The sequence below is a fragment of the Macaca fascicularis genome, chromosome 15 (assembly GCF_037993035.2).
Source record: "Macaca fascicularis isolate 582-1 chromosome 15, T2T-MFA8v1.1".
Lineage (NCBI taxonomy): Eukaryota > Metazoa > Chordata > Mammalia > Primates > Cercopithecidae > Macaca > Macaca fascicularis.
Genome location: NC_088389.1, coordinates 19,295,083 through 19,317,361, shown reverse-complemented (window position 1 = coordinate 19,317,361; position 22,279 = coordinate 19,295,083). Strand labels below are relative to the sequence as shown.

Below are 22,279 nucleotides of genomic sequence, written 5' to 3'. Positions count from 1 at the left end.
TAATGAGGAGGCAAAGGAACGTTTATGATGTCTTTACAGTTATCTCAATAAATCATTTATGTAGGGGTACAAGTACCTACAAAATTACTATATATTTTACACCCAACTTCTAGAATTCACTAAGCACTAAGAAATGCAATGTTTTAAGAAAGACCTGAGTTTTTAAAGATTAAATCCTATCTCACAGCAGTTAAATGAAGAAAGAAAAAAGAAAAGACATCAGAAAAACACATCTAAAAATCTCATACACTACTCTGGAGTTAGCTGAATTCTCTTAGAGGATGAGGAAGAAAAGAGGAGAGGCAAGGAGAGGGAGGCAAGAGGAAGGATGAAAGGAGAGAAAGAAAAGTAAGGAGGGGGTACCTGGGCAGTAAGCCCTGTGGAACGGGTTCAACTTCCAACAAATTTCCTCTTCCCTAAGACTCAGTTTGCTCATTTGTAAAATATACACACCATCACCTATGTCAGTGTTTCCCAAAGCAAGGAGATCACTGGATGATTTTAAATGGTACAAAGAGAAGGCATTATAAAACATTCCAAAGCTGTTACTACCTTTTCCACTCTCTTCAATCCTTCTGATTACATCAGAAGAAAAATCTGGTGTTAGTTTTTCTAGTGCCTCTCTAGTGCTTACTAATCTCTCTAACAAAGGCCTCATCAGAGACTTTGGCAGACAATAGCATTTAGAATGTAACACAATTCTATTTTCGTTAAATTTTTTTCATTATTAATTTCTATTTGTGGCAAATAATTTTTCATTTCAGCTAATAAATTCATTTTAAAATAAATGTTGGGTTGCAGAATGTTAACTATTCAATATTTAAAATATTAAATAAGCAGTATATTAGAAGATGACAAAAATCATGTGGTGATACAGGAAAAACTGAAGTTATAAAAATACTGGTTTAGCAGACTAGTGGTTGGTAAAACGTTATTTTCAACTCTAAGCCTCAGTTTACTCATCTATAATAGGGGAATATCACCACCTATCCAAAGAAAATTACAGAAAGGATTACATGAGTTAGTTTAGGTCTGTGCCTGGTGCTGAGTGTTCAACAACTACTTGTTCCCCTTCCCTTTTAAGGATATTATCAGAAAGCCTTTTTAGAGAGCTCCAGAGAGAGACTTCGGGTAGGAGATGGGGACGCCAGACTTCTGTATATCAAAGACAGGAGCATTTGCTCTGGTTCTAATACTTCCCACTAAGAACCTCCAGGGACCTAGCCTTGCTTTTACCCTGATAAAGCTGCAGTCTACTCTCCTAAGGCTCATAATTCTACTTAACAAGCAAGTACTACAGAAAAGGGGCACATATCTGAAATTACTGAGAAGTCAAACCCCAAAGGCCACCAAGGAAAGAAAGGCCATTTTATAACAGAAGTCCAAGCCAAAATAAAGTATTTCATTTGGACAAATTAAACAACTCTGCAACAGAAAAGAAAGTCACTAGGTGGTTCATAACCAGCCTTTATCACTTTATCATCTGATATTGTCAAACTAGAGCCCACAGGGGAGAAAAACCTTGGGAGGAGGAGTTCCAACTCCGAGTAGGAACGCTTCAAGAAAAGGAACACCAACTGAGTACGTACTATAGTCCTACCACTGTATAATAATAGCACTTTATTTTACATATATTGCCAAATTTTTCCAAACCTATATATGAGATAATTCTGACCAAATCGCCAAACAGCCAATTCTTTAAATTTGTCAAAATTTTGTTTTAGATATTTGGACAGTTTATAGACAGTTTATAAAAATTCATATCGATGGGTCAGTTCAACGACCTTTTAAGGATTTCTGCGAAGTCACAACTGACCGTTGGAATACCAGCATTTTCAAGATGTTCAATTTGTCTCTACACTGCAGCTGGAGAGAGCTGAGGCAGAGAGGACCTCTGCTGGTAGAAATATACATCCTTGTCTGGGCTGCAGGGGATGGGGGAAAAACGGTGTGTAGGAAAGAGGAAAAAGAAAAAGGAAAAAAAATGGTGGGGAGCATTTAAGAAAAAGGAGATTAACAACAGGTTCTGTAAGGTCTACAGATTAGATTCAGCAAATTGTCTTTTATTGAACGGAATATTGGGAAAATTGAACATTTGGAAAACTGGTTTTCAATGACTTGGATTGTGGTAAACTGGTCGGCTGTACCTACAAGATCGATGATATTAATTTTACTTACAGATAAGGAAATTAACTTAGAAACTTTTGTAAAGTAACACAGCTACATTCCAGGTTTTCCTTAAACTACCTCATTTCATTCTCCAATAATCGGTGTGGTGATTCCACATCCTTTTACCACCCTCCACCCAGTATCTCCACCTCCCTTCCACCCAACTCTCAAAAAAACACATAAAAAATTACAAGAATAGAGAGGATTTAAACCCAAGTCTAACATGAAAGCTCAGGCGCTAATGCACCTAGTTATCACTACATCCTAACAATTTGCTGAAATAATTTTTAACCCCCACCCTCCCACTGCTAAAGTTTGTCTACCATTACTACAGTAACCCTTTTCTGCAAAGATCTGCTTTTCAGAGGTTGAGTCACACTGCCGTAAGACTAAATGGAACTATTTCAGGCAAAAGTCAGTATTTCAGAGATCTCATTTTATTTAACCTGAACAACCTTATTGTTCACATGATTTCAGATAAAATTAGAACTGAAACTGCTTGAGAACTTCCATTAGAGACATTCAGACTGGCAATCTCTGCTGTGTATTAACAACTTTTTCCTTTCATTATGTTGGTTTCATTCACAAGCACACTGGCATATAATTTCATTACTGTGATCTAAGAGTGACTAGGTTAGTCTCATTAAATAAATGTAAAAACTAAAATAATCCTAAAATCTGCAAGACCTATGTAACACATTACTGCTTGCTCAAACTATCTGCTTTACTGCTGGACTCTTCAGGGATTCATCACATTTATGATGCTGGAAGACATGTCTTATCTGACCTACTGACATAAAACCTAACTTTTCTTATAGCAACAATGTCAAGGTCCTTTCTATCAATAAGATAGTACTTCAAGGCTCTCTAAACAGCTGAGAATATATTCTACCCTTTTGGTAAGCAGAAAAGTTCTTTATTCATAGATCTTAAGATGTGGCTCACACATAAAGCATTTTTAAAACATTAATATTTTTACTTTTACACTGCCTGAGTATAATCAGAAACTTTCACTAACAAAATTCCCACCGTGTAAAATATTTTAAGAATCAATTAAACTGTTACTTTTGAGAAAGTGTTAAATATTTGTTCTGATTCCCCACTGGGTTCAAAAACCTCTTTGATGTTAAGATGGGGAAAAGATAGATCTTTTCAGCAAATCTGAATAGCACAAAATGACACTTTGAAAAATGCCACCCTCTCAAACCTTTTCAAGTACATATTTTAAATGATCAACAAACAGATGACAAACTTTATTTTTGTAGCCCATATTAGGCTTCTCTTTGCACTTCAGTAGTACCTCTTATTAATTATTTCTGATCTTCAACACACACCCAAGGCTATGCTTAATGTTTTGGCAAATAGAATACAATTCTTTTGAAATTGACAAAAGCTATAAATTTAATTCAAGACAGCTTTTGTAGTTCAGTTAGATTCAAGGTCATCTCAAGGCTTTTAATTACTAACCAGGATTTGAGGAGGTTTGTACTCACTATAGTTGAGGGAAAGAGCAGCTGGCTTATTCATTTTCTTATTAAAGAGCATTATAAAACCTGTCTTGGCAAATCACAAGTTTCTGACCACCAGTGGTGGGCACAAAGCAGCAAAGCAAATGATCTTTAAATGTTCATGTTTACTTTCAATCAACATAAACTTTAAAAATGTCTAAAGACTATTTAATTTTAATTTCAGCAAATATGACTTACGCTTTAATAAAAAAAAATGTATAGATAGCTGGATTCCCAAAATATTCCTATTTCCATTCTGAAACTAGACCTGTTAAAAACTGTGAATGCCCTTCAAATTAGCATAAGAGTTATTCAGAGTCTTTCACCATCAAACACTGCACACGATCAGGATAGAAATTAGCCACTGAGGAACCCATGCAGATTTCTAAAGGAATGCAACTTTAAATTCTCTCTGAATGTACTTAATTTCTATTCACACTCAGGTAGAGGGCAGGTCTCAAGACACAGGTCTCAAGACTTTGTGGGAGATGATATAATTAACACATGCACATCAAGTCATCATCCCGAGATTTTTAAAGGCAACCAGAGAAGGCTCTAGGGTGTCTCTGCCACTCATTCACCCATATCTATAAGAAAGAAGGTAGCCTCAGAAGAGTCCCTAAGCACAGCTCTGACCAGGCTGGAGATGGTAGGATGAGGGTGCAGGGCAACATTCTAGTGCCAGAATCAAAAAGAAAAAAAGGGGGGGAGGGAAACGACTCTCTCTCCCCTCAAAATGATAAAAAGCAAAGAGCCTACCCACAGTATCTCAAATTCTATCTCAAGCACCAGGCATTTATTAAAATAAATAAGTACTGCTGGCAGCCCTAGATGTTGGTATGCAAGGTATCTCAGTGTAAATTAAAGTAGTTGTTGGTGAGTGTACTTTGAGATAGACACACACTTCTCAAAATTATCCCCCAAAAAAAGCCAAGATAAAAGAAAGCACAAGATGGTGTGAGAAGCATTGTTAAAACATTGAAAAAATAAAACCTATCTAAATGGCCAGCAGTGAAAAACAATGGGCTGTCATATAGCTATCGAAAGTTTCAAATAACTTGATGTTGAATGAGTGAAGTTTATAACAGGAGAAAAAACATTTAAAATTAAACAAAAAGCAGAAAACTTAATAGTATATATTGTATGACTAAAAAATTGCAAAAGAAAAACCTTGGATTTGAGGTCTAGAAGAAAACATTAATGAAAGTTGCTTAGTGGTAGGATTATAGGTTATTTTCCCTTCGTTTTTCCATATTCTCTTCAGTGACCATGCATTAATTTTAAAAACACTGGATTCTCAAGCAGCTCACATCTAAGAACCAAAGGACCTAAGGGCCACAGGCAATTCAAGCACAGACAGACCCTCAGAAATCACAAGTATTTAAAACCTAAATACACGATGCAGCTGTATCTCTCCTGCTTTTATTTATATGCAAGCACTTCCAACTGTGTTTCCCAGGATATGCTCCTTAGACAATGCTCTAACCCTGCTTTCCAAACAAGGCATTTGAAACATCGGGTATTCTCCAGCCAGAAGTCCTTATCTGAAACTAGCTTTGGAGAATAAATTTACAGTGTTTCACACACTTCGGATTGCACAAAAATGCTCAGTATTTATTTTTTGATGGGCACACTGTACGAAAAGCAAACTCTCTTTGAAATACTCTGAAAAGGCTCACAGCAGATAGGAAATTTTATCTCCAAATGTTAAATGCACTTCTTCACAGCAGTACTTTCAGCAAGTGCTTGCAGTCAGTTCTGAATTCTAGGGAACCCAAGTATCTTTCAGATTCGATCTGTCACCAAGAAAGGGAATATTTTTTGTGGGAAAGCAATTGTATTTTCCCACATTAGGTGATTGATTAAGTTCTCTCCCTAAAAGGCTGATTGGTTTCCTGGTGCCAGTAAAATGATTGATGAATATTTCAACTGCAGCTACCCTGCTACACTCTTCGCTTCACCCCTCCCCCATGCACCGCTCCCCTTTCCTGCTGGGTTCCCTTTTACAGACCAGCAGCATTTCAGGAAGTTTCCCTTCTGTTTTGCAGTTTCCCTGAATGAATCAACGTTCTCAAATGAAGCGCATTTAATCTTAGGAAGACAGCACTCTTCTCAATGCTGAATGAGTTTTGCAGATAAATATCCTATGACAAGGAATGAGGAAAAACTCTAAAATTAACTACAGGTTTGACTCAGTGAATGAAACTGTACTCAAAAAAGAGAAAGTGTGGCCTGGAGGGGTTATAAATGAAAAAAGTGATCTTGTTTGAAAAACAAAAGAAATGCTCCATAACTTATTTCAAATTTACATTACAAATTATAACATCAGAACTGTAACTGTAAACATTTGTATGAGGCAGACTGAAAGAATGAAATTTACAGATAAATTATGTGATCCCACAGACTGTAAAGCAGCCAAGTGTTCTAAAGCAGAACAAGGAAGCAGTTTGGTAAATGTAAATATTCTTAGAGGGATGACTGAAGAGTATCTGAAATCAAAATCATCCCAGAGAATCTGGGCAATGAGTACTACAGCGATTTGCTTTAGGCAGGACTTTTCTAAATTGCAGCTTCCTGTTTTGCCCAATTCATTCCATCATAAACCTGGAAAATCTTTTCAGGGATTATCTAATTTAGCTCCTCCATTTTTATAGGTGGACCATTTTTATACGTGGACATGCCTTTGAGAATCAGATCCTAGGTATAAAGTATCTCCTGGGCTTCATAACTCCTCAATGTTTGGGCTCCTCTCTGAAGTCTTTTCCTATTCAAACTACTTTGCTAACACAGTCTATTAATCCACACTGCCTATCCTCTTTTACATCTTTCTCACTATCTCTCTTTTCACTAGGAAATCACCTTCTATATTTTATAAATTTTGGACACCTAGCTCTTATATTTCCTTTGTGTGACAGAATTTTAAAAAGGTACATGGGACAAAGGCCACCTTCTCCTAAGCTGCATTCCCGAATGCAGTCAAGCAAACAGCCACTAGGTTTATTGGCCATCTCGTCTTAATCTAGGGTATCTAGTCACTTTAAATTACAGGAGAACCATGTTTCCAAACAGAAACTACATTCTAGTTCCAGGAGGGCCCATCGAACCTTGGATTTAGCTTAAACACGCTGCTTGACTTAGATATTGGCCCCAATTTCCTCAAGTAGATGAAAAGCATATTCCTTTTCCTTATATTTTGTAAATTTTCTCTGACTACCAGCAAGGGGCTCTGAGATAAGCAAAAGCCTCATATTCCTGACTTGCCTCTTTCATTCATTCAATGTTCATAGAACACCAACTTTCAGTGCTTAGGATACAGATAAAAGACATTGTACCCCTGCCCTGAGTAACTCAAAACACCTTCATTCCTTAGCATCCCTTAGGTTCACCAAAGATTGTCCCTGATTTGGCAAAATTGTTTTCTAGCCAATGGCTTATTAAAACCAACATGAGGCAGGGGCCATGGCTCACAGTTGTAATCCCAGCACTTTGGGAAGCCAAGGCAGGTGGATCATGAAGTGAGGAGTTCGAGATCAGCCTGGCCAACACAGTGACACCCCGTCTCTAATAAAAATACAAAAATTAGCTGGGTGTGGTGGTGGGCACCTGTAATCCCAGCCACTCGGGAGGCTGAGGCAGGAGGATCGCTTGAACCCGGAAGGTAGAGGTTGCATTGAGCCAAGATCGTAGCACTGCACTCCAGCCTGGGAGACAGAGTGAGACTTCGTCTCAAAAAAAAAAAAAAAAAAAGCCAACATGAGAGAAAAGAAAAAAGTCACTTCCAATGCTAAGAGTGGGTCTTTTTGGCTCTCTAATCAATAAAAGTTGAATTCTGGGCCTCTCCAACATATATAAATGGCTCAGATTCTCAGGTTTTTGCTTTTAGGCAGATACTATACTATGCTTGGCAATTTACAGACCTTGTCTCTAATCCTTATAACCCTACAGTCAATTTCAGAAATGTCAGAGTATATGGGAGAAGAGGGAATGTTAAATCTACGAAACAAATTATTAACGCTGTTACTAGCTGTGAAATCTGGAGGTTTAAACTCTGTGGGTCTCAGTTTTCACCTGTAAAATCGGGATAACAGAACACCTACCTCAGAGTTATGAGGATAAATGTACATAGGTGTTTAGATTATAAACACTATGTAAATGTTAGCTATTAATGTTAAATGAGAACATTAAAGTTCAGAGAATTCAAGTGACAAAGTCGCAAAGCTGTGATCTTTGTTAGGCCACACTCCAGAGTCCCTGCTCTTTGCCTCACACCATCTAACCAAAATCCTTCCTCCCTGGATGGGACTACTACTGCCATTTCCAAAAAACAAAGCCCTCTAAATGCATGTCGATGGGGGGTTTCCCCCAGGTGGTTTATTATCCTGCTAAATAGGCATCTTGGGGGAAGGATTCCTAGACTAGAGAGAGGAAGTCTCCTGACAGGTTAGATTTCAAGAGTACAGTAAGAATATTGAAGGAAAAAGCCTTATCTATCTCAGTTACTAGGTTTCATAATTAAAGCAATTTAACTAAATTGAAGAATGCAGTGGAAGATTTCATGTGAATCTTGAAATCCAAACAGTAAGATAAAAAAGAAAGGTTTGTATTTTCTTATAACTAAGCTGCAATCCCCACAGAACACAAAAATGTTTTCAAAGGTACATTACATGAAACTCCAAGAACATCAAGATAATTACAGAGCTCTTAGGAAAGAAGCCCAAATAATTATCTCACTGATCTTTCAACACCTACCCAAGCTTCACCTTGAATTCTGATGAAGTAACTCCTTATTTGTTATTCACATTGTTACGTGACATTTCTTCAGCCAGCAAGCCCACTACAGGATGAGTTCTACCTAGCAACTACCCTAAGGAGTAAATCTCTAACTCTTTAACAACACAGTAATTGACTTACACTAAAATGTTACTCACACTAGGAAAGGATATTCTTAGACCAGAGGAAGAGATGCCTCTCCTAAACAGACTTTATTACCATCTCAGTGAAAACCAGGTTAAAAGCAAACCAACTTACAAAATGGCATTACCGAAATCACAACTCTAAGACTCAGTGATAGCCAAATATGTCTAAGGAAAGCAAGTATGTCTAAGCAAGCTATTCTTGATGGAAGTTTTAAAAAGCACGATAGGATCTTTATCTCTTATAAATAGTTCATTATTTTATAGCAATGACTCTTAAGAAATTCTATTGTCAGATTTATTTCCACAATTGTAAGTCTACTCTTGGTGAGGCAACTGGTTCTCTGGAAAAACTGCTGCCACAAGACAATTATCAGTTAAGCAACAGGTTTCATGTAGCAGGTAACAAAAGCTTTATCAGAGAACTCAGTGAGAGTGCACTACCACACATTTCACATATTCCCAAGCAAAGAAAACTTAAAATGATATGAACTCATTTTCAATGAAAGTAGCTCAATTATGGAGGGAAATAAGAAAACTCCAAAATAAAAAAGTACTACTAATGGTATCTGGTGAAGTGACCATCTTCTTACTAACATTTCGTTAGTTCATTTAGACCTGGAGTTCTCATATATTTTGGCCTGAGTGTTCTTCGGGACCCCTTTTACACTCTTAAAAAGTATGAAGGACCCTAAAGGGTTGATATTTATGTGGCTTTGTCTATTGATATTTATCATACTGGAAAATAAAACTATGAAAAATTTAAAATATTTAATAATCCACTGAAATTTAATAAATCCACCGCATGTTCGTATAACATTTTTATGAAAAAGAAAATTGTCCAATAAAACATAAAAATTAGAAGAGTGGCACTGTTTTACATTTTGCTAATCTCCTTAATATCTGGCTTAATCCTCGCAGCTGTATCTCCTACATGCTTCTCCATTCAGTATATTGTGATTTTTTGTTGTTATTGAAGCACAGGCAGAAAATCTGACCCCACAGATTTATAATCGGAAAAGGAATAAGTATTTGCTTTTTAAAGTAATTGTGGATAGTCTTCTTTGATACTACACCAAAACTCAGTAAGTGGTACTTTCTTAAAGGTTAGTTCAGTGTGAGTTTAAAACCATATCAATGAACTATGTGTAATCCATTACACTAAAATCTATTGATCAATCTGGCATTTTGAACAGATCTCTTACCCATGCAGGTTCCTGTAATATCACACACAGCACTTCTGGAAAATACTCAATTACTGAGATATTCAGATTTTCAAAATGTTGACACATTTCATAACATCAAAAATCACATTTGTTAATTTCATCATCCATCTCATCAGAAAAGGCTTTAACCATTGGGAAGCTGTCAAGCTCTTAGTGGCAAGTACAAGTTTTCCAAAACCAATTGTTGCTTGAAAGCTCAAATTTTATTTACTGGCAATCAGTACTGTCTGTTTTTCTTGATATGACAGACTTACTGTTCATTTAAGAAAAAATAGTCTGCCAAATGTCCAAGGCTGAATCAAGTATAGTTTAATTATTTCAAGTATTCCATGAACAAAAGTAGCTAGCTCAGATCACAACATCACACAAGCAATTTGTCTTAACCATTTTATTTTAGTTTGCACCAGAAGTGCTTTGCATGTACTTTTCCATTTTGTCACACAGAATATCAAAAGTACATGTACTCAAGGATCAAGATTTAATCATCATTTTTACTGCTACATTAAGGATGACATTAAGTGGAAAAGTCTTTTTAAAAAATACAAGTGCATGGAAGTGAAGCATATAATGACACAGTTTGTGCCTTGATTTCTGGTAAGGGACCAACAGTTTTTACTCACTATTGTTTCTGCAAAATCAGTGTAAATGTCAATACAGTGAAAAATGATGTCTTAGCATTATGATTAAAATATATTTGAGAACATCCTGAAAGGGTCTCAAGGACCCCCAGAGGTTTGCAGACCACACTTTGAAAATCACTGGTTTGGATGCAACCATAAATTTAAGGACTCAATAAATGGGAAGAAATTAAGTTTGAAACAAACAATAGTAATGAATGGTCAACGAATGACAGAAAATACACTTGAGTACTACTTCATTATTTGTTTATAAATTTTAAAAGGCAAGGGATGAGGAAGCGGGATAAAGTACATAAGGCTACAAAGAAGTGTTCTGTCTTCTAGCTTTTCTTTCTTTTGTGACAGAAAGACTAAATTAGATAAATTGGAGTTACCCGTAATAAAAAGAACATTGCATCTGATCCAGTGGAGCATAAGGAATTTTTAAAAGACTGAATTTTTAATTCTTCCAAGGTGATACAGCTTCATGACTGACATGGGGACTTGAATTAATAAAATTAGTTTTAAAAATGAAAACTGCCAGGCGCGGTGGCTCACATCTGTAATCCCAGTACTTTGGGAGGCTGAGGCAGGTGGATCACTTGAGGTCAGGAGTTCGAGACCAGCCTGGCCAACATGGTGAAACCCTGTCTCTATTAAAAATACAAAAATTAGCTGGGCATGGTGGTGGATGCCTGTAATCCCAGCTACTCAGGAGGCTGAGGCAGGACAATCGCTTGAACCCGGGAAGCTGAGGTTGCAGTGAGCCCAGATCGCACCACTGCACTCCAGCCTGGGCAACAGAGTGAGACTCCATCACAAAAAAAAAGAAAAAGAAAGAAAGAAAATCATATGGTTAAGCTATTCCCTTCACGGAATCAGTCTATGCTTCATTTTGAGGTAGATTTGTTACTAAAATGTTTCCTGAGCCCTAAACTATGCGATTATACCTGAAGGAAACATCATAGATAAAATATCACAGGAAATCTAATCAATCATCTCTTTTTTTCATCAGCGTTTTAGAAGAAAATAGAGAATACAGAAATTTGGGCACTACAGTGATGGCTGGAAGAGCAAGCAGAACCCATTCCTAGACCTCCAAAATGCTCTCATACACAGATCTAAAAATCCCCAATTCTATGAAATGTAAGGAGGAACTGGAAATAAACAGCTGGGAAGATTATCCATCTTTTTCACATAAAGAATTTAGTTGTGCATTTCTCTCTCAAAATATGAATCTTGAGTATATTTTTAATGAGTTATAAATTGTTTCCAATGCAAAGAGTTGTTCAAGCAAGTATCTGTTAGATACATTCTCTGCTAATAATAACAGTACAATTCCAATATGCTATAGCTATTACTCTAACAACTCCCTTAATCACTATTACCAAATTTTTAAAGTAATTTCTCACTCGGGCAGTGAGTGCAGTCACTCTTCTGGGTCAAACCACCCACAGAGTATATCTTCAAATCAAATGCCTGGATTTGTTTCCCTGAATACATTACATATTGCTGCCGAGGGAATTGGTTTTAGAAACATTACACCTGCCAGCTGACTTATCAACAGGGCCCATAGAACTGACACCAACTTAAAGGCAAGAATCAGTCCAGAAACAGAAAAATATACTGCTACTGCCATCTGTGGTTTATGCTTGAATAGCTTCTCTGGTGTAAACAAATTGAAGGGTGTAGAGTTTACAATTAGAATCCAAAGACCTCATCATTTAAAGACACTTTTTTAAAGTCAATTCTTAATGTAACAAATTGTATGGTTTATTTAGTATAAGACATAAGAATCTGTAATTCTGTATTTAAGCTTATTATATAATGCTGATAGAGAAACCACAAGCTACCCTGAATGAAAGCTACTCCACTGCATAACTTTATTTGTCCCAAACACACACTCCCTAAAGAAACTCAAAACATTTGAAACCCTCCCGTGAATTTATAATTAGAATCATTTCTCTTTTGAAATCGTGACTATCAATATTAAAACAGCCCCCGAAATTTTTAAAGCAAAAAAATTTTAGGAAATCCAGGAATTTTCTATTTAGACATAAGAATTTGGCCAGTTTGCTTCTGTCAAGATAAACATTTGGGAATTCAATTATTCCTATAATTTTTTTTAAGAACAAAAATTCCAAAATGCAAATGAGGTTTCAAAGTAGGCTATTTTCACAACATATTTTCTCTCAGTTTGCTTTCTCAAATGACAACCACTGTAGTAGCCTGGGGATCAAAAGATTTGGTGCAGCTGGGGGTGGGGAAAAAAGCAATTCAGCTCCCCAGCAGCCAGCTGAGGAAATCCTGGTCCGCTCCCAAACTAAATCACTGTTAATTAGAATTACCAGGTTACACTAGTAAATAACTGTAACCAATGAAAAAATCTGGGTTTTCTGAGAAGCTTCTCTACAAAGGCTGCTGTTTAATAGCAGGTAACAAAGAATGAAGAACGAAATACCATAGGAAATGTTTTATTCTTTCAAATTATGCTCTCCTCTTTTTCCTGTGGTTATTTCTCCACCATACTGAAAAACAGGTTAGACATCTCACAATGGTTTTCTTCTGATTTTCCATTACCTACTTAAGGGTGTTACAGTCTAACACCCTTGTCTTTTTCTTAAAGACAAGCCATGTTGGAAAACAAGCAATAAACAAAAGACTGGGCTGAATTCTAGAAATCTGTATATCAAAGTTACATCTAGAGATTTTTTTTAAATTTAAGCTCAGCTGAATCTGAAACTTTAGCTCTAGAAAGCTCAATACCCAAGACAGAATTACCTGCTCAGTACCCAACCACTTTCTTGCTGATTTTTAATAATTCTGGTATTTCCGAACCCTAGTTATCAAAGGCATCCATAAACCCTTAAGAAATTACCTGAGCCAGGAAAAAACTATAATTAAAAAGTTAAGGCTGATCTTAAAGAAGAAGTGTGAAAGAAAACATTTTCCTTCACAACTTAATTGGTTTTGGAAATGCTCTCAAAGTATTACAAAGAGTTGGGTATATCAGATCACTACTTATGGGGGCAGATTAGATAGCTACCTTCTGTTAAAAATCGTTTCAAGCACATTTATCCTTTACTGAAATACAAACGTGTTTATCTGTTGATTCAGAATTTTGATTTTTCTAATTCTGACCTTTTTCACACATTACTAGAATCTGTTTTTACACATGAAATAAGGCACTTTTACTGTCCTACTTAAAAAAAATAGACTGAACCAACAATGTAAAATTTACTCTAAAACACATCTTCTCAAGCGTCACTTTCAACTTAATTATTATGCATGGAAAAAATACTGAACAGAAAAGTGTCATTAATTTGGCTATAAACCAAAAATAAACTTAAGAAGCAAAAATTATGACCAGCCCCAAAGATTTCGATGAATTTGCTGACAATGAAGTCTCCTAATATGGGAGAATCTAACCTGGCTTTATGCAATTCTTAAGTCAGAAGTTGCCATCTGAACAGTTCATTAACAGACCAATTTTTCAACACAACCAGTAAATAATATCTACCCAATTATAAAAACAAAGTGGTAAGTCTTCCTACTAACACAGATGAAACTAACACAGCTCCAAGCTCCAAAACATGCAAGCATCATTAGCAATTTAAAGCCAACTTGCACAACAAACGCTAGGGGTGGTATAAGAAACTTCCTTTACCAATGTTACAGCAACAGTTGGCATTTCCACCTAACATCCTCTACTATTCTAAAATGTGGTATTTTAATCTAAACTCTATTTTCCACCTTTGCCCCAAAACCCTAGGAAAAAAGTAGGGAATGAGAAACAAGGAAATTCTAAATAAAATATGGAAATGCATAATTTGGATATATTTTTGGAAATTTACCAGCAGTTTTTTTTTCCATTAGTTCCTCATCCAGCTCCCTTTCATGTGCTAACACATGTGCCTTGCATAGACCTTTTTGCCACAGAAATGAGAATGAATTATAGATTAGGAATCATGTCATCATATTTTGGTTACATGAATCAGAACTGCTGACAGATTTGGTGGCTTGTACACTAGAGATTGTAAATGTGGTCATCTCCCACCTCAGCTATGCAAAATCACCACTTGAATTTGCTCACTGTTGCCTTTCTTCTACCCTAGCCATCTTTGGAGGTCACAGAAGCTACCAAAAAAAAAAAAAAGCAAAACCTGCATGCTGTAGGTACTAAGAAACAACAGTACTACAGCATGGTTTTTGTTTTCATTTTTGTTTTTGTTTTTCTAACGGGAGTAGGAAAAAATTCTGGGGCAACTCAGAATTAACTTAATTTTTAAAATCACAGAACTGAAAAGTTAAATCACCATGGGAAACAGTTGCCAATTTATTTTCCCGCATAAACATTTGGACGGCATGGTTACAGCAGGAGAAAAAGGAATCCTGCTATTTGGTGAACTTCTCCCCATTTCCTCTAAAGTGTAATTACACAAAATATGCTTTTAATTACTTATAATGGCTTATAACCTTCCTTTGCCTTCCTTTGCTTTAAATATTTAAAAGTCTATTCCCTCATTCTCTTAAAATGAACAAATGCAATATTCAGCATACACTTCCTCAAATCATTCATCTTCCTTTGAAATCCCAAAAGGGAGCAGTCCTCTATTACAACTAAATGAGTTCATGTTTGTTATGAAAACCTACAAGCAACAACTGAAAGTAGCGCAGTCAGCACAGGGAATTCCTGGAAGGATGATGGTGCATTAAAAGGCTAGAAAGAAACTCTATTCTGACAGAATAAAAATCATTCAAAGGACTGTAAATTCGGCATCAATGGCGTTTCCGGTAGGAAAACATTTCTAAAATGCCACCTCCAGTTTATTTCTTCATGACAGAGACCAAAAGACCCCCTATCTATATAGTCGTCTCTTGAAAATAGTTCGTACAAAATAGAAATCAGCCACTATGATTAAAAAAGAGATAATTACTTTCTACTCAGAACAAGCAGTTTCATATATTTTTGGAAAAAAATATTAATTAGGAAGCAAAAGAGAAAAAATGTGCCCATTGTTCCAAAAGCAAACTTAAAAAAATTTTTTTGACAATTCTTCTGTGAGCATGTTAACTTCCTAAGTGCTAACGAACATAAATTGTAAAACACTGCACAATGCTAGCTTTTACACTGAAAAATATTCCACAACGGTCTAGCTTCTCGTGTATTTTAAGCCCATCAAGCTGCCAGAAGTTCCCATTGCATTTTCAGCAAAAAGAAAACATCTGTACCACTAACTTAGACTAATGTAAAATATTAAAGCCACCTTAGCCTAAATGGATTGCTCGATAACATTCTTTCAAATGGTTCTGACCAATTGAGGAAATGAGACTATGAGTGGGAAATCTGATTAAGAGTTAAAATTACCATTGAGTTCTTTAAAATGTACTAATGAATAATTAATAACAAATGCAGTTCTTAGGTTTCTCTTACAACACTATTACTCTCAAGTAGAACTGAAAGCAATATTGCAGTAAATATTGAATTGCAGTAAAATCCGTCATCTACATTATATGCACAGGTGGGTACAGGAAGTATTCACACATAGGAAGGCATCACAGAAATATACACGCTAACATGGGATATAAGATAGGTTGGGGCTTGGATTCAAAAACACCAGCATGGGAAATTTTAGATCAGGATTTACAACACTCACAAATTAATACCAAACCAAATCTCCACACAAACTAGCTTAAAAAGTCAAAGGCATTAAAGAAATCCTTTGTTCCTATGATACCGTCTCCTACACTAACTGGATTCCAGCTTTCCCCTTTGTGACACGGAATTTTATTGATCTCAAACATGGTCACATTCAGAAATTAGTTGCCAACGACAGCCCACGGAACGGCCAGCCACCTAGACATCACACATCACACACAAATTTAAAAAAAAAAAAAAAAAAAAGAGCTTTGAAAACACATCACTATTTTTAAGATCAGCAATATCAAGTGAAGTTAACCAAGCTCTCTTCTACACGGACTTTTCCCTTTAGTAAAAACACCAGATCTCCTGAACTAACAAAATGTTTGACGAGTTGAAGGCACAGATCCAACCCACGATTTCCACCCTCTGTAGCTACTCACTCATTCAACAATTGAGCGCCTAAGTGACCTATTTTCAGGTTACTTTCCTCACACCTGCCAGGTCACTGTCCTGATTGAGAAACCTCTTGGTGAAGCAGTTAATTTTTAGTGCCTCCTAACTGTCCCGGGTGTTTGCATTCAATTTGAAATCTGTTACTTGTTAGACACTGTTCGGTCCTAGATCTTTCAGAGAATTGCGAGTTTATGGCGCAGCGAGGGGAGGAGGTACGGATCTCTGAGAGCCTCTCTTTATTCGGAAATGAGGAGATGTGAAAGGTGGAAAACAGGGCAAATAAATAAATAAATCGGGTTTGCCGCCGGAGCGTTTGCCGGCCGGTGCGAGCACCCTTTGTAATGCAGGCCTCCCGGGGCGATCGCCTGCGCTAATTGCTCCAGGGCGCTTTCCAAGTTCAAAAGTTCACCTTTTACGACCTCACAAAAGCTCCTAACACGTTACCAATAAAAACATTCCGCGGCAAACACCGAGGGGGGAAATATCAAACAGATACAAATAAAACACCCCGCAGGGGGAGGGAGCGAAGGGGAGGAGGGTGAGGAAGCCCCGAGGAACCTGAGGAGCTCGCCCGGGCGAGGGGGCAAGGGACGAGCGGTAGGAAGGGCCGGGCCAGGTGAGGGATTCTCAGCGCCCAGGGTCCCGCATAAGGACAAGGAAGAGGAGAACTGAAGCTAAGAGGTGGGGACCGAGACCTGCCGGGCAGAAGCCGGGAGGAGGCAGGTGTCCGGGGCCCCGGGGCGTGCTGGAGCCCTCGGCCAGGGAAAGCCGCTGCCTGGCGGAGAGGGGGGCTGAGCAAGGGCCGCGACCGGCCAGAGAGCGCGGGGCGTTGGGGAAGGTGAGGCGCAGGGGAAGCAGGAGGCGCGAAGGGGTCCGAAAAAGGAAACGACTGGGGGATGTCTAGCGAACGGGGGTTCAGAAGAGATGGGGGGCTCGCAGTATTCAAGGGAGAACGCGCGAGGCTGCAGAGGAGGAAAACACTCTAGAAAGCTGAGCGGTACAAGGGTGCTGTGGAGTCGGGTCGACAGGGCAAGAAGGGAGCGTCCTCGGTGGGAGGAGGAACCCCTGTGGGGGAAAAGAGAGGCTCTGCGCGAAGGGGACTCTAGTGAGAGGGGATGCCCCCACTGACGGACCGCGGGGGGGGACTTCCAAGCTAAGGGGCCCGGGGGGAAGGGAGGGTTCGGTGCTGGGAAGACAGGGGGAGGGGACCCGGGGGGAGGAGGGAGGATTGGTGCTGAGGGAACGGGGGGAGGGGAGGCCTGTGCAGAAGGGACGGGGGGAGGGGGAAATGAAGCTCGGTGCCCAGGGACCCGGGCAGGGGGAGGGTCCGCGCGGAAGGGAACGGGGACGGAGGAGGAGGGTCCACCCTGTGCGAGACGGGGGAGGAGAGGGAGGGTCCGCGCCGAGGGGGACCGGGGTGAAGGTCCACGCTAAGGGGCCGCGGAGTCGCTGCGGCTTCCCGGGGCGAGGGTTGGCTGAGAGCAGGGGGATCCCTGGAGGAGGCTCAGGAGGCCGGTTCCTGCCTGGCCCGGGCGTCGCAGGCCCCTCACCCACCGTTGCGCGGCGGCGGAGGGAGCGCGGCGGGCGGCTCCAGGAACCCCGCCGAGCCCCCGCCGCCTCCCCCTCCGCTAGGCGGCCGTTCGTCCCGCTCCATGCGGTGGTGCCTAGGGTCCGCGCCGGGTTTGCTGCTCCGCCATGACCGGCGTCCTAGTCGCCGTGGTCGTCGTCCGCCGAGGGGAGGAGGCTGTCAGGAGCCCGCGGGCTCCCGGCCGCGGCGCTCTCTGGGCCCCTAGCAGCCCGGCTCGCGCCGCTCCGCGCCCCTCCGCGCCGCGCCCCCTCAGCACTGGCCAGCTCCCTCCCCTGACGTCACACGCCGCTGCCGCGCACGGCCCTGCGTGGCACGCTGGGAGTTGGAGTCCGCTCAGCGAGGCCGGCCACGCCGACCGCACCAACTGAAGGGGTGGAAGGAGGGATAAGAAGCACTGAGAAGGGAAAGCTAAAGTCTGTCAATATCAAGAACCATGACAAAGCGTTTGATGTCTACGTAGTAAGCGGATACTTCCGGGACTTCTCTTGATTGTGATTTATACCTGATCAAAGTTCCCTAAGAGTCCTCGTAACCCCCCACTCCAACAATGAGTCTTTCCAAGGAGGCGGATCGCGAGGCAGCCGGGTGAGCACGTGCAACGAAGCCCAACCCTGTGGGCGGGGCCCTGGAGGCGGGGCTTTAAGGTACTCACGAGGGCCTCTGCCTGCCGCTGCAGGACAAATTGGACCGGAGATTAAAGGACCGGAGTTTAACTTGAGGTGACTGCGTTCGTATGCAAATAGAATCTATAAAACTCTTCTTTCCGGGGTAGTCTTTAAAGCCTTTTCACCTCCGGGTGGGCGGGAAAGACCAAAGTTTCCCCTCCTCCCCTTTCATTTTCCTCCTGCCCATAGAACAGATGGGCAAACTAAGCTTCGGGCCATTGGAGCTATTAAGGAAAGCCCTAGGCTCTTGACTCCAGGTGTCTTGAAACCTTCCGTTTAAGAGAGATCTCTTACCCAGTCTTGTTCGCCTTCCCCTTTCCTCAGTTTCCCTATCTCTAAAAGGGGGTTGGAATAAGGACAGGATCCAGTTGGAAGATCGTAAACCCCTGCCCTTCCCACCTCAGTTTCCCGAAGCTTTCCGGAAGCAAAATCCTGGATTTTGCAGCTGCTCCGCGGCCCCCGGCCGAATCCGCCCGCTGCGGCCACCAGGTGGCGCGCGGCCACCGGTCACTGGGCCCGCCGGGGTGTCCGCCTTCGGCGACCCCTTCGGAAAAGGACTTCGCTGCTGTCGCCCAGGGTCTAAGGCCTACCTGGCCCGCTTGAAGACAAAGAATGAGAACGTTGGTGCTTTGCCCGCCTCTGCTCTGCCGGATTATGCTGCAGCTTCCTCGGTGGCCCCTCCTTCGCCCTCTCCTGCTCCACCCGCCCCACCAATCCCTTAGCTCTTTTGTGTCATTTTTGCTTAATTTTAAGTCCTCGTCCTGGCATTCGCATCCCTGCTTGACCTGACCTTTGCCCACGTTTCGCACCACACCCCTTCCCTCACCTGCTACGAAAGTTGCAACGCTTCTCTGCACTTGGGGGCACCTGGACCTTATCAACACTGGTGAAACTATTTCATATGTAATCTGGGAGACTTACATTAACACTCTGTCGTCTAAACCTCGTACCCGCTCTCTGAGGGAGCAACAATATTGTCCCTATCCAGCAATTCTGGTGATGAAGTCCACCAGAAGTGATGGGGATTCCAGCTCCATTCTGTCACATACCAGAACCTTAATCCCTGGCTCCTTCAAGCTGGAACGCAGCTGAGTTCACCAGACCCATTCCCACACTCTTATGCATCTTTCAAGATCCTGTTCAAATGTTTCTTCAGTGGCATCTTCCTTAATACCTTCCACCGAGGGACAACTAGATCCCCTCTGCTAGGTAGCAGTGTTTCGGAGCTAAACCCTGTGACAGAGAGGACGGCCTGCCATTCCCTCAGCTATGGGTTCTAAAATATGTTAGGACCTTGCTGGGCGCGGTGGCTCACACCTGTAATCCCAGCACTTTGGGAGACTGAGGCGGGCGGATCACCTGAGGTCGGGAGTTTGAGACCAGCCTGACCAACATGGAGAAAACCCGTCGCTACTAAAAATACAAAATTAGCCAGGCGTGGTGGCGCATGCCAGTAATCCCAGCTACTCGGGAGGCTGAGGCAGGAGAATAGTTTGAACCTGGGAGGTGGAGATTGCGGTGAGCCGAGATCGCGCCATGGCGCTCCAGCCTGGGCAACAAGAGCAAAACTCCGTCTCAAAAAAAAAAAGTCAGGACCATCTGGCCCTTCTCGGGACTCTACCTTTTTGTCACAGGTTCTGGTAGTAGTGAGTTCTCTGTCCCTGGAGATGCCATCAGAGCCTAAGTGGCACTGCAGAAACATGCAGCCCTAGGATTTTGGTAGTTGATGAAGATTCTAAGTCAACCCTCTTAGATGGGCAGAAGAGTTCAGCCAAATGCTCAGCCCCTGGAAACAACTCCAGTCCTTCAGACTACAGCTCTGTTGTCCCTTCCACAAACCTTCCCACACCTCCCTGACTAGTCACATCCCTTTATTCTCACTCATAACCCCAACTGCTGAGTACTGGCACATAGTAGGCTCTCAATAATTACTGACTGGGTGGAAGAATGGATAAAAACAACTAACCCTAAGCGAGTGACTTCTGAGCCTCTATTTCCTGTCTTCTAAGAGGGGATGGGTAATAATGATAGTTGCTACCTAGCAGGAATGCTGTGAGAATTAAACGATGCGTGCAAAGCAGTGAAAGGTCTGGCCTAATAAATGGAACCTGTTACTAATGTTATTTAAAGAGTGGTTCTGAATCTCAGACGCATGTCTTCTGAAAGTGCTTCTGGGAAGAGTCAAATACCACAAAACTGAGAAAAGCAAGGGAAATGACTGCTAGTGACCGCAGCCACTGTCCCTAAGCATAGAGGGCTCTATGAACTAAGGGCTCTATGACTCACTATGAGTCCAGCACCTACTATGGGGCCTTTTATCTAATTTCTCTACGTTTCCTCCAACAATCCTAAGAAATCAGTACTTTCCCCCCAGTTTAGAAATGTGGGGACAGGCTCAGAAAGATGAAACAGACTCTGCTACCACCTGCAGGACTCAAGACAAAAGATCTGGAAAGCAATGTGTCCAAGGATAAGGAGGGATCTTGGTGTGGTTCTGAGGCCAGAGGCAGCAGACAGACGGGACCAGACAGGGATACAGCTAAGAACGAGGCAGGCATGGCAGGGTGTGGTGGCTCACATCTGTAATCCTAGCACTTTGGGAGGCAGAGGCGGGGCAGATTGAGCTCAGTCGGGAGGATGATTAGAAGTGGGACTAGGTGGAGAGGAAGGCTTTCAGGTGGAAGGAACAGCATGTGCCAAGGTCCCAAGGCCAGATCAGGGCTTGGCCCATTTGAGCAGCTGGGAGAATCCGTGGTGACCAGAGCCCACCGAGGGGAGAGAAGGGTGAAGAGGAGGCAGCCAGAGATCATCAGGTCATGCGGGGGGAACAGCCAGCAGGGGGCAGAGTTCCTCCAGTGACAGCAGCCTGGCTCTTCCTTGTCCTCCCTAGAGTCAGAGCCAGGCTGCATTCATTGAGAAAGGGCTGGGGTAGGGAATCCCCCCTGCCTGCTTCGATTTCTTTTAAGTACACTCCGTCCAGTTTTTGAATAGATAGGACACACACATTGCAAAATCCACAGGATGCAAAGAAGTATTCAATGAAAATTCGTACTCCCTGGATCTCCTTAGAACCACCATGCTGATTTTTTTCGATACTATGTCCATAAGAACATATACAATTTTTGCTTTTTACACTAATCTAGCCCCGGTTTTGATGCCTCCCAGGGGATCTCTAGTTATAAAAGAAGCTTATTTGTGGCTGGGCATCGTGGCTAACGCCTGTAATCCCAGCACTTTGGGAGGCCGAGGCAGGCAGATCACGAAGTCAGGAGTTTGAGACCAGCTTGGCCAACATAGTGAAACCCCATCTCTACTAAAAACACAAAAAATTAGCTGGGCACGGTGGCGGGCACCTGTAATCCCAGCTACTTGGGCAGCTGAGGCAGGAGAATCGCTTGAAGCCGGGAGGCGGACGTTGCAGCGAGCTGAGATCACACCACCGCACTCCAGCCCAGGCGACAGTGTTAGACTCCCTCTCAAGAAAAAAAAAGGAAGA

General features: G+C 41.3%; 1 protein-coding gene and 1 long non-coding RNA gene across 6 annotated transcripts in view; one reads left to right on the top strand and one right to left on the bottom strand.

Annotated features, from left to right (window-relative positions):
* Positions 1-11,715, top strand: part of LOC135967371 (uncharacterized) — a 105,686-nt gene extending 93,971 nt beyond the window's left edge. The window contains exon 3 of the long non-coding RNA XR_012424404.1: positions 11,449-11,715. This is a non-coding gene — a long non-coding RNA (uncharacterized lncRNA). The remainder of the gene's footprint in view (positions 1-11,448) is intronic.
* NR6A1 (nuclear receptor subfamily 6 group A member 1) overlaps positions 1-18,375 on the bottom strand; it is a 258,964-nt gene extending 240,589 nt beyond the window's left edge. For all 5 annotated transcript variants that reach the window (XM_045373802.3, XM_045373803.3, XM_045373804.3 and 2 more), the window contains exon 1: positions 18,085-18,375. In XM_045373802.3, the coding sequence (XP_045229737.1) occupies positions 18,085-18,184 (100 nt within the window). In that variant the 5' untranslated portion in view covers positions 18,185-18,375. The remainder of the gene's footprint in view (positions 1-18,084) is intronic.
* Positions 18,376-22,279: the final 3,904 nt, after the last annotated feature.